General features: G+C 47.4%; 1 protein-coding gene across 1 annotated transcript in view; it reads left to right on the forward strand.

Annotated features, from left to right (window-relative positions):
* The window catches only part of LOC143274760 (lysine-specific demethylase 2B-like), a 78,523-nt gene that overhangs the window by 46,440 nt on the left and 19,583 nt on the right, over positions 1–12,500 (forward strand). The window contains exons 9-13 of the mRNA XM_076578681.1: positions 2,190–2,305; positions 5,188–5,781; positions 6,333–6,416; positions 7,361–7,594; positions 10,557–10,805. Coding sequence (XP_076434796.1) covers positions 2,190–2,305; positions 5,188–5,781; positions 6,333–6,416; positions 7,361–7,594; positions 10,557–10,805 — 1,277 coding nt within the window. The remainder of the gene's footprint in view (positions 1–2,189; positions 2,306–5,187; positions 5,782–6,332; positions 6,417–7,360; positions 7,595–10,556; positions 10,806–12,500) is intronic.

The raw sequence follows: 12,500 nt of genomic DNA on the forward strand, positions 1-12,500 counted from the left end.
TCTGTAAGGTACTTCTGGGTTCTAGTCTTTCTTTTCCCTTTCTCTCTCTTGTTCTGTAAGGTACTTCTGGGTTCTAGTCTTTCTTTTTCCTTTCTCTCTCTTGTTCTGTAAGGTACTTCTGGGTTCTAGTCTTTCTTTTTCCTTTCTCTCTCTTGTTCTGTAAGGTACTTCTGGGTTCTAGTCTTTCTTTCTCCTTTCTCTCTCTCATTCCATCCAGTACTGCTCTGTGTCAAGGACTCCTGGTGTTTACACTATGTGTTGTTTACAGGATGGATCCATGCAGTGTACACTCCCAAGGATCCCTGTGTTTACACTATGTGTTGTTGTTTACAGGATGGATCCACACAGTGTACACTCCCAAGGACTCCCGCTGTTTACACTGTGTTGTTTACAGGATGGATCCAGGCAGTGTACACTCCCAAGGACTCCCGCTGTTTACACTGTGTTGTTTACAGGATGGATCCAGGCAGTGTACACTCCCAAGGACTCCCGCTGTTTACACTGTGTTGTTTACAGGATGGATCCAGGCAGTGTACACTCACAAGCACTCCCAGTGTTTACACTGTGTGTTGTTTACAGGATGGATCCATGCAGTGTACACTCCCAAGGACTCCCAGTGTTTACACTGTGTGTTGTTTACAGGATGGATCCATGCAGTGTACACTCCCAAGGACTCCCGCTGTTTACACTGTGTTGTTTACAGGATGGATCCATGCAGTGTACACTCCCAAGGACTCCCGCTGTTTACACTGTGTTGTTTACAGGATGGATCCAGGCAGTGTACACTCCCAAGGACTCCCGCTGTTTACACTGTGTTGTTTACAGGATGGATCCAGGCAGTGTACACTCCCAAGGACTCCCAGTGTTTACACTGTGTGTTGTTTACAGGATGGATCCACACAGTGTACACTCCCAAGGACTCCCGGTGTTTACACTGTGTTGTTTACAGGATGGATCCATGCAGTGTACACTCCCAAGGACTCCCGCTGTTTACACTGTGTTGTTTACAGGATGGATCCATGCAGTGTACACTCACAAGCACTCCCGGTGTTTACACTGTGTGTTGTTTACAGGATGGATCCACGCAGTGTACACTCCCAAGGACTCCCAGTGTTTACACTATGTGTTGTTTACAGGATGGATCCATGCAGTGTACACTCCCAAGGACTCCCGCTGTTTACACTGTGTTGTTTACAGGATGGATCCACGCAGTGTACACTCCCAAGGACTCCCGCTGTTTACACTGTGTTGTTTACAGGATGGATCCATGCAGTGTACACTCCCAAGGACTCCCAGTGTTTACACTGTGTGTTGTTTACAGGATGGATCCATGCAGTGTACACTCCCAAGGACTCCCAGTGTTTACACTGTGTGTTGTTTACAGGATGGATCCATGCAGTGTACACTCCCAAGGACTCCCGCTGTTTACACTGTGTTGTTTACAGGATGGATCCATGCAGTGTACACTCCCAAGGACTCCCGGTGTTTACACTATGTGTTGTTTACAGGATGGATCCACGCAGTGTACACTCCCAAGGACTCCCAGTGTTTACACTGTGTGTTGTTTACAGGATGGATCCACGCAGTGTACACTCCCAAGGACTCCCAGTGTTTACACTGTGTGTTGTTTACAGGATGGATCCATGCAGTGTACACTCCCAAGGACTCCCGCTGTTTACACTGTGTTGTTTACAGGATGGATCCATGCAGTGTACACTCCCAAGGACTCCCGCTGTTTACACTGTGTTGTTTACAGGATGGATCCATGCAGTGTACACTCCCAAGGACTCCCGCTGTTTACACTGTGTTGTTTACAGGATGGATCCATGCAGTGTACACTCCCAAGGACTCCCGCTGTTTACACTGTGTTGTTTACAGGATGGATCCAGGCAGTGTACACTCCCAAGGACTCCCAGTGTTTACACTGTGTTGTTTACAGGATGGATCCACGCAGTGTACACTCCCAAGGACTCCCGCTGTTTACACTGTGTTGTTTACAGGATGGATCCAGGCAGTGTACACTCCCAAGGACTCCCAGTGTTTACACTGTGTGTTGTTTACAGGATGGATCCATGCAGTGTACACTCCCAAGGACTCCCAGTGTTTACACTGTGTGTTGTTTACAGGATGGATCCATGCAGTGTACACTCCCAAGGACTCCCGCTGTTTACACTATGTGTTGTTTACAGGATGGATCCATGCAGTGTACACTCCCAAGGACTCCCTGGTGTTCGGAGGGAACTTCCTGCACAGCTTCAACATTTCCAACCAGCTGATGGTGGCCAACGTGGAGGATCGAACCCATGTGTGTTGGCCTCTGTTCTCTGTCTGTCTGTCTCTGAACCCATGTGTGTTGGCCTCTGTTCTCTGTCTGTCTCTGAACCCATGTGTGTTGGCCTCTGTTCTCTGTCTGTCTCTGAACCCATGTGTGTTGGCCTCTGTTCTCTGTCTGTCTGTCTCTGAACACATGTGTGTTGGCCTCTGTTCTCTGTCTGTCTGTCTCTGAACCCATGTGTGTTGGCCTCTGTTCTCTGTCTGTCTCTGAACCCATGTGTGTTGGCCTCTGTTCTCTGTCTGTCTCTGAACCCATGTGTGTTGGCCTCTGTTCTCTGTCTGTCTCTGAACCCATGTGTGTTGGCCTCTGTTCTCTGTCTGTCTGTCTCTGAACCCATGTGTGTTGGCCTCTGTTCTCTGTCTGTCTCTGAACCCATGTGTGTTGGCCTCTGTTCTCTGTCTGTCTCTGAACCCATGTGTGTTGGCCTCTGTTCTCTGTCTGTCTGTCTCTGAACCCATGTGTGTTGGCCTCTGTTCTCTGTCTGTCTCTGAACCCATGTGTGTTGGCCGCTGTTCTCTGTCTGTCTCTGAACCCATGTGTGTTGGCCTCTGTTCTCTGTCTGTCTGTCTCTGAACCCATGTGTGTTGGCCTCTGTTCTCTGTCTGTCTGTCTCTGAACCCATGTGTGTTGGCCTCTGTTCTCTGTCTGTCTGTCTCTGAACCCATGTGTGTTGGCCTCTGTTCTCTGTCTGTCTCTGAACCCATGTGTGTTGGCCTCTGTTCTCTGTCTGTCTGTCTCTGAACCCATGTGTGTTGGCCGCTGTTCTCTGTCTGTCTGTCTCTGAACACATGTGTGTTGGCCTCTGTTCTCTGTCTGTCTCTGAACACATGTGTGTTGGCCTCTGTTCTCTGTCTGTCTCTGAACACATGTGTGTTGGCCGCTGTTCTCTGTCTGTCTGTCTCTGAACCCATGTGTGTTGGCCTCTGTTCTCTGTCTGTCTGTCTCTGAACACATGTGTGTTGGCCTCTGTTCTTTGTCTGTCTGTCTCTGAACCCATGTGTGTTGGCCTCTGTTCTCTGTCTGTCTCTGAACCCATGTGTGTTGGCCTCTGTTCTCTGTCTGTCTGTCTGTCTCTGAACACATGTGTGTTGGCCGCTGTTCTCTGTCTGTCTCTGAACCCATGTGTGTTGGCCTCTGTTCTCTGTCTGTCTCTGAACCCATGTGTATGGCCTCTGTTCTGTCTGTTATGTTTTGTCCATGTCACCATGTGTCTTACAGAAGTGTGTTCATGCGTCATGTCCATGTCACATGTGTCTTACAGCAGTGTGTGTTGACATGTCATGTCCATGTCACCATGTCTTACAGAAGTGTGTGTTGACGTGTCATGTCCATGTCACCATGTGTCTTACAGCAGTGTGTTGACGTGTCATGTCCATGTCACCATGTGTCTTACAGTAGTGTGTGTTGATGTGTCATGTCCATGTCACCATGTGTCTTACAGAAGTGTGTGGTGATGTGTCATGTCCATGTCATCATGTCTCTTACAGAAGTGTGTTGACGTGTCATGTCCATGTCACCATGTGTCTTACAGCAGTGTGTGTGTTGACGTGTCATGTCCATGTCACCATGTGTCTTAAAGAAGTGTGTGTGTTGATGTGTCATGTCCATGTCGCCATGTGTCTTACAGAAGTGTGTGTGTTGACGTGTCATGTCCATGTCACCATGTGTCTTACAGCAGTGTGTTGACGTGTCATGTCCATGTCATCATGTGTCTTACAGCAGTGTGTTGACGTGTCATGTCCATGTCACCATGTGTCTTACAGCAGTGTGTGTGTTGACGTGTCATGTCCATGTCACCATGTGTCTTACAGCAGTGTGTTGTTGATGTGTCATGTCCATGTCACCATGTGTCTTACAGAAGTGTGTGGTGACGTGTCATGTCCATGTCACCATGTGTCTTACAGAAGTGTGTGTTGACGTGTCATGTCCATGTCACCATGTGTCTTACAGAAGTGTGTGTTGATGTGTCATGTCCATGTCACCGTGTGTCTTACAGTAGTGTGTGTTGACGTGTCATGTCCATGTCACCATGTGTCTTAAAGCAGTGTGTTGACGTGTCATGTCCATGTCACCATGTGTCTTACAGCAGTGTGTTGACATGTCACCATGTGTCTTAAGCAGTGTGTGTTGACGTGTCATGTCCATGTCACCATGTGTCTTACAGAAGTGTGTGTTGACGTGTCATGTCCATGTCACCATGTGTCTTACAGCAGTGTGTATGTTGACGTGTCATGTCCATGTCGCCATGTGTCTTACAGAAGTGTATGTTGACGTGTCATGTCCATGTCGCCATGTGTCTTACAGAAGTGTATGTTGACGTGTCATGTCCATGTCACCATGTGTCTTACAGCAGTGTGTTGACGTGTCATGTCCATGTCACCATGTGTCTTACAGAAGTGTGTTGATGTGTCATGTCCATGTCACCATGTGTCTTACAGAAGTGTGTGTTGACGTGTCATGTCCATGTCACCATGTGTCTTACAGAAGTGTGTTGACGTGTCATGTCCATGTCACCATGTGTCTTACAGCAGTGTGTTGACGTGTCATGTCCATGTCACCATGTGTCTTACAGAAGTGTGTGTTGACGTGTCATGTCCATGTCACCATGTGTCTTACAGAAGTGTGTTGACGTGTCATGTCCATGTCACCATGTGTCTTACAGTAGTGTGTGTTGATGTGTCATGTCCATGTCACCATGTGTCTTACAGAAGTGTGTTGACGTGTCATGTCCATGTCACCATGTGTCTTACAGCAGTGTGTTGACGTGTCATGTCCATGTCACCATGTGTCTTACAGCAGTGTGTTGACGTGTCATGTCCATGTCACCATGTATGTTGCTGTGCCTGTCCCAGGTCCCCCAGAAGTTCCGCTTCCCATTCTTCAACGAGATCCTGTGGTACGTGTTGGACCGCTACCTGTGGCACCTGACAGGCAAGACCTACCTGCAGAAACCTGACATCAAGGACGACCCTGACGACCGCCCTGACTCCCCCGGCGCTCTGCACGTGGACAGCGACTCGCGGCCCCCCTCACGCAACCCGGACTCCCGGCCCCCCTCCCGCAGCCTGGAGGACCCGAACCCCGCAGACACCAAGCCCAAGGTGGAGGGGGAGGACACGCCCAAGCTGTCCAAGTCCATCACCATCGAGCTGACGCGCATCGACGCCGGGCTGAAGAGCTCCTTCTCCGAGGGCGAGTACTCCAAGAGGCTGCTGAAGAAGTGCGCGTCGGACTCCTCCCTCCTGGACCGCGAGGAGAGCGCTGGGGAGGAGAAGGAGGTGAAGGGGGAGGAGGGTGGGAGGAGGAGAATGGTGCTGACGAGGTGGGAGGTGGACGGGCTGGTGCAGCTGGTGAAGTGGGTGGAGGGCATGTGCACGATGCCGGCCGGCAAGAAAGGCATCCCCAAGGACATACTGGACCCTGAGGGGCTGCTGCATGACTTCAAGGTGATGACATGCCCTGTGTGTGTGTGTGTGGGAGGGGGGGGTGTTGTGCGTGTGTGTGTGTTGTGTGTGGGTGTGTGTCTGCGTTTGTGTGTGCATGTATGTCTCTGTTGTGTGTGTCTGTGTTGTGTGTGTGTGTGTTTGAGAGAGAGACGAAATATGCATGTATGCATGTGCATTACATGTCAATGTACGTGCTGTGAATGTCAGCACAGTTCTGTGTCATGTACACAGTGATTGGTGAGAGTGGTTGAGTGAGTGAGTGATTAAGCACATGTATAACATGTGAAACTGTGCATTGTGAATGCCAGCACACTGTGTGTGTGTGTGTGTGTGTGTGTGCTGAGAGAGAGAGAGATATATAGATATAGATATAGATATATAGATAAATATATATAGATATATAGATATATCTTTTATGTATTTATAGATATATGTGTAGATAGATAGATAGATAGATAGATAGATGTGTGTGTGTGTTATTTTATATATATGTAATTATATATATGGAGAGAGAGAGAGATACACAGGAAAGTGTGTGTGTGTGTGTTCAGGAAGCCCTGAAGGAACATGAAGGAGACAGTCAGCTGCTGGCCTGTTCAGGAGAACCTCTTTTGGGATGGCCAGACTCAGCCAAGGTAATGACATTTCCTGCTGTTTCCATGGTTTGTACAGTATGTAAAGGTAATGACATTTCCTGGTATTTCCGTGGTTTGTACAGTATGTAAAGGTAAGGATGACATTTCCTGATATTTCCATGGTTTGTACAGTATGTAAAGGTAATGATGACATTTCCTGCTGTTTCCATGGTTTGTACAGTCATTGGAGGTGATGATGACACTTCCACTGCAGTCTGTTCCCTGTGTTTCCATGGTTTGTACAGTCAGTAAAGGTGTGGAAAAGTCCGGAGAAACTAATGTACAAAAATTTTAATGACCCCTCAAACAGCAACCACGACCCCTGAAGAACAAACCACAATAACAACCCCCAACCAAACAACAACCAAACGACACATATGATCCCACAACACAAACAAATCACAATAACAACCCCCAACCAAACAACAACCAAACGACACATATGACCCCACAACACAAACAAACCACAATAACAACCCCCAACCAAACGACACATATGACCCCACAACACAAACAAATCACAATAACAACCCCCAACCAAACAACAACCAAACGACACATATGATCCCACAACACAAACAAATCTCACTTCCAAAACGACCCCCATGTGACAACTTGACCTTAAGGGCTCAACCCTTAAACTCCCCAAAATCGAATATACCTTTTTGATGGCCTTTTGCAGCCAGTGTGATGTGATTTGAACCCCTGGTTCCAGAAACACAACCAGCATGGTTTGATGTGATTCGAACCCCTGGACCCAGAAACACAACCAGCATGGTTTGATGTGATTGGAACTCCTGGTTCCAGAAACACAACAGCATGGTTTGATGTGATTGGAACTCCTGGTTCCAGAAACACAAGCAGAATGGTTTGATGTGATTCAAACCCCTGGTTCCAGAAACACAACCAGCATGGTTTGATGTGATTTGAACCCTTGGTTCCAGAAACACAAGCAGCGGCTGAAGGGCTTTGGCAGCAGCAGTGGCAGCGCGAAAACGAAGGCTCCCAAAGGGTCCGGCGGTTCCTCCTCCACCATCCGTCGCCGTCGCACGCGCTGCAAGAAGTGCGAGCCCTGCACACGGTCGGAGTGTGGCGAGTGCACCTTCTGCAAGGACATGCGGAAGTTTGGGGGGCCTGGCCGCATGAAGCAGACCTGTATTAGTCGGCAGTGCATGGCGGTGAGTGCAGGGAGGGGGTGGGAGGGGGATGCATGGGCAGAACATTTCTTACATCGTTTTTTCTTTTTTTCTCCTTTTTTGTTTGACTAAGGGGCAGGAGGATTGAGACATCTTGTCCTCCTAAATTTCTCCTTTTTTGTTTGACTAAGGCACATGAAGATTGAGACATCTTGTCCTCCTAAATTTCTCCTTTTTTGTTTGACTAAGGCACATGAAGATTGAGACATCTTGTCCTCCTAAATTTCTACTTGTCCTTCCTGAATAGAGACAGTGAATAAAATCAGCTGCTGGTACTGCATTGACAGGTTAGCGTAAAGACATATTTCATTACATAAGTAGTGTGTACTACAGGAAGGAAAACAAACAAAAAAAGAGGTGGGAGGTGGTCGTGTTGGAAGTGAAAAGGGGAGGGAACTTTGTGCTGAAGTTGACAGAGCTCAGTCACCTTTCACTGACAGGAAGAGATCAGTCGCCTATCAGACAAGTGGAGAGAGTAGTTGTGAAGGTTTAGATGTCCCTGACAGGTGGACAAGCTGTAGGTTTAAATGGGTGGGGTCTTCAGGGGTACAGTGACAGTATGGCTTTCTGTGATTGCTGGTTGAAAGATGTGCAAATATAATATTGTATTTTGTATTTGTATTTCTTTTTATCACAACAGATTTCTCTGTGTGAAATTTGGGCTGCTATCCCCAGGGAGAGTGCGTCGCTACACTACAGCACCACCCATTTTTTTTGTATTTTTTCCTGCATGCAGTTTTATTTATTTTTCCTATCGAAGTGGATTTTTCTACAGAATTTTGCCAGGAACAACCCTTTTGTTGCTGTGGGTTCTTTTACGTGCGCTAAGTGCATGCTGCACACGGGACCTCGGTATATCGTCTCATCCGAATGACTAGCGTCCAGACCACCACTCAAGGTCTAGTGGAGGGAGAGAAAATATTGGCGGCTGAACCGTGATTCGAACCAGCGCGCTTAGATTCTCTCGCTTCCTAGGCGGACGCGTTACCTCTAGGCCATCACTACACAGGAGTGATATGTGTATCGTCTGTAAAAAAGCAATGGGGTTTTGAAACAAGAAAAAGACTTTAAAGACATTCAGTATACTTGCACTTGAAATTCTTGCATGAGATTGCTTGGAAAATATTCAGTTCAGTTCTGTTTGGCAAAGAGCTGACCAGTCTGACGTGTCTGGATGTAAACAGGAAACTGGACACGAAGGTCCCCCCTCTAAAAAGTCGACACTGAACAACGTGAACTCCAATAAACCCCAATAAACTCTGAAAGCTGTAAGAAAAAAACAGCTGGGGATAGTGACTGTCATGTAACAACTGAACAGAATGTCTGTGGTGGGAGTTGTTTGGATTGGTGGGTTTGGGGAGTTAAAGATATGATTAATGTTGTGGATGATGGGTTTTGATTGTAGGTGACTATTTTTAATTCTTCTTCTTGTTGGTATTATTGGTATTGAAATTACTATCACTATGATGATGATGACTGCTGTGGCTGGTGCAGCCCGTACTGTGGACTGTTACAATAATGATGATGATGATGATGACGATGACAGTTATGATGATGATGACAATAGTGATGATGATGACGATGACATGTGCAGCCCATACTGTGGACTGTTACAATAATGATGATGATGATGATGACGATGACAGTTATGATGATGATGACAATAGTGATGATGATGACGATGACATGTGCAGCCCATACTGTGGACTGTTACAATGATGATGATGATGATGACGATGATGATGATGACAGTGGTGATGATGACAATTTTGATGATGACAATGGTGATGATGACGATGATGACGATGCACGGCTGCTCAGCCGAGCACAAAATCCGGCTCTTTAGTTAGCCGAGCAGCGTCTAGCGTCTTAGGTCAAAAATTTTTTAATGCCAGACTTTCCCACCGCACTCTGTACTGACCGGCACATTTGCCGCGGTATTTCTGGCCCCGCGCGCCAAACTGGGACACTGCCTTCTTTGTTTCACTCGGCCCCGCGGCCCCTGCCCCGCTTTTCCCACCTTTTCACAGCATCCACACATTTCCTGCAGCGATTACAGAAAGTTGAATTATTGCTATTCCTGCTTGTATTATTGGAGTGCAGTTTGATTTGATTTACACAATTTCATTATTTTATCAACATCATCGTTTCATTTTTTTTTTTTTTTTTTACCTTAAAAATCTTCGTCTTTCTCGTGGAATGAAGGGTAAGGCAGTGCCATAAGCCGACAGACACTCACCCCGCTCTCCATCCCCCTGCTGCTCGCACTCACCATTATACAGTGTGTTCATTTAAACGTTTGTTGTGCTGCCAAGAAAAATCGCACAACTCAAAAGGTAAGCTGATCTGCATGCAGGCATGCTATATATTCTGTGTGTATTTACGATGTTACTGTTCTAAACGCCTGTTTTCTTAGAGAGGGATTTAAACTTAACGATTTTTGCGATCATGTTTCTGCTTATCCTTCTCTTCTCTTTCTTCATTTATGTTTCAGCCGTTGCCGCAACAACCGCTATGTAAGAAAACATATTGTGTTTGGAGTCAATGGAAAGCTTATTTTGTGTTCTTTTTAGAAAACCACTTCTTTAGTCGTTATTTCCGATCCATCCGAGGAGATGATGCGCGAAAAAACAAAGCAGATTTACCGCCGAACAAGCGTACAGCGAGTGCCGCTGGCACGGCCTGTTTGTCAGCCGCGTTTATTTATATCCATGCCCTACTTCCTGGGTTCACGAACTTTCGCAGGGCCAACTAAAGTGCCAGCACTGAACACCCGTGGATGACGATGACATGTGCAGCCCATACTGTGGACTGTTACAATGATGATGATGAAAATTATGATGATGACAATGGTGATGGTGACGATGATGACGATGACATGTGCAGCCCATACTGTGGACTGTTACAATGATGATGATGATGATGATGATGATGACATGTGCAGCCCATACTGCCCCACATGGCGGTGTGCATGCACTGTGGACTAGCACGGCGGTCTGACGACCCAGAGCCGGAGGACGACAACCCCACAGCCACCCTGATGGAGTGTGGGATCTGCTGGGAGATCTGCCACCCGGCCTGTCTGCGCGACACCTTCGAGGCTGTGGAGATGGACGGAGTCATCAACGAGGATCTGCCCAGCTCCTGGGAGTGCATCAAGTGTGTCAACGTCGGCAAGCAGGGACAGCTGAAGGTGTGTAGAGTGTGGGGGTGGGTTGTGGTGTGGTGTGGTGTGGTGTGGTGTGGGTGTGGTGTGGTGTTAGGAGTGCATCAAGTGTGTCAACGTCGGCAAGCAGGGACAGCTCAAGGTGTGTGGTGTGGTGTGGGGTGTGGTGTGGTGTGTTAGGAGTACATCAAGTGTGTCAACGTCGGCAAGCAGGGACAGCTCAAGGTGTGTGTTGTGGTGTGGTGTGGTGTGGTGTGGTGTGTGTTGTGGTGTGGTGTGGTGTGGGGTGTGATGTGGGGTGTGGTGTGGTGTGTTAGGAGTGCATCAAGTGTGTCAACGTCGGCAAACAGGGACAGCAGAAGGTGTGTAGGGTGTGGGGGTGGGTTGTGGGGGTGTGGTGTGGGTGTGTGTGGTGTTAGGAGTGCATCAAGTGTGTCAGTGTCGGCAAGCAAGGAGGTCAAGGTGGGGTGTTTTGTTGTGGTGTGGTATTGTATGGTGTGGGTTAATGGTTGTATTGTGGTGTGGTGGTATTGTGTGGTGTGGTTTTGCAGTTGTTGTGGTGTGGTATTGTATGGTGTGGGTTAATGGTTGTATTGTGGTGTGGTGGTATTGTGTGGTGTGGTTTTGCAGTTGTTTTGTTGTGGTGTGGTGTGGTGGTATTGTGTGGTGTGGTTTTGCGGATGTTTTGTTGTGGTGTGGTGGTGTATGGTGGCGGAGTGTGGTAAGGACATGTGGCGCTGTTCCGGTGGGAATGTATCAAGTGTGTTAGTGTGGGGGCGAGCAGGGTCAGCTTTAGGTATGGCAGTGTCAGTGGTTAAGGTGTGGTGTGCTTTTGTGACGATGCCTGATAGAGTGATGTACATGTCAGACAAGTGGTGTATTTGTTTTTTCTTTTTTGTTGTGTTTTCTTTCTGTGTGCATAAATGACCTGCCGTTGTGTGCCCCAGGAAAGTGAGACAGAGAGAGAGAGAGCTTTTTGTGTGTGTATTACACTCTTGACACATGTTTTAGAGCATGTGTGTACACTCTTAATATGTGAGAGAGGGAGCTGTGTGTGTACTACATTCTGACATGTATCAGAGAAAGCTCTATGTGTAAGGCAGTCTTACACATGTTAGAGAAAGATGTGTGTGGACTACACTCTGACTTGTGTTAGAGAGAGGTGTGTGTGTAGTACACTCTGACTTGTGTTAGAGAGAGCTGTGAGTGTACTACACTCTGACTTGTGTTAGAGAGAGATGTGTGTGTACTACACTCTGACTTGTTAGAGAGAGATGTGTGTGTACTACACTCTGACTTGTGTTAGAGAGAGATGTGTGTGTACTACACTCTGACTTGTGTCAGAGAGAGCTGTGTGTATACTACACTCTGACTTGTGTTGGAGAGAGCTGTGTGTGTACTACACTCTGACTTGTGTTAGAGAGAGCTGTGAGTGTACTACACTCTGACTTGTGTTAGAGCTGTGTGTGTACTACACTCTGACTTGTGTTAGAGCTGTGTGTGTAGTGCACTCTGACTTGTGTTAGAGCTGTGTGTGTAGTGCACTCTGACTTGTGTTAGAGCTGTGTGTGTAGTGCACTCTGACTTGTGTTAGAGCTGTGTGTGTACTACACTCTGACTTGTGTTAGAGAGAGCTGTGTGTGTACTACACTCTGACACATTAGACAAAGTTGTGTGTGTACTACCCTCAGACACGTGTTGTGCATGCGGTGCGTGTTTTCC

The sequence above is a fragment of the Babylonia areolata genome, chromosome 29, assembly GCF_041734735.1.
Source record: "Babylonia areolata isolate BAREFJ2019XMU chromosome 29, ASM4173473v1, whole genome shotgun sequence".
In the NCBI taxonomy this organism is placed as follows: domain Eukaryota; kingdom Metazoa; phylum Mollusca; class Gastropoda; order Neogastropoda; family Buccinidae; genus Babylonia; species Babylonia areolata.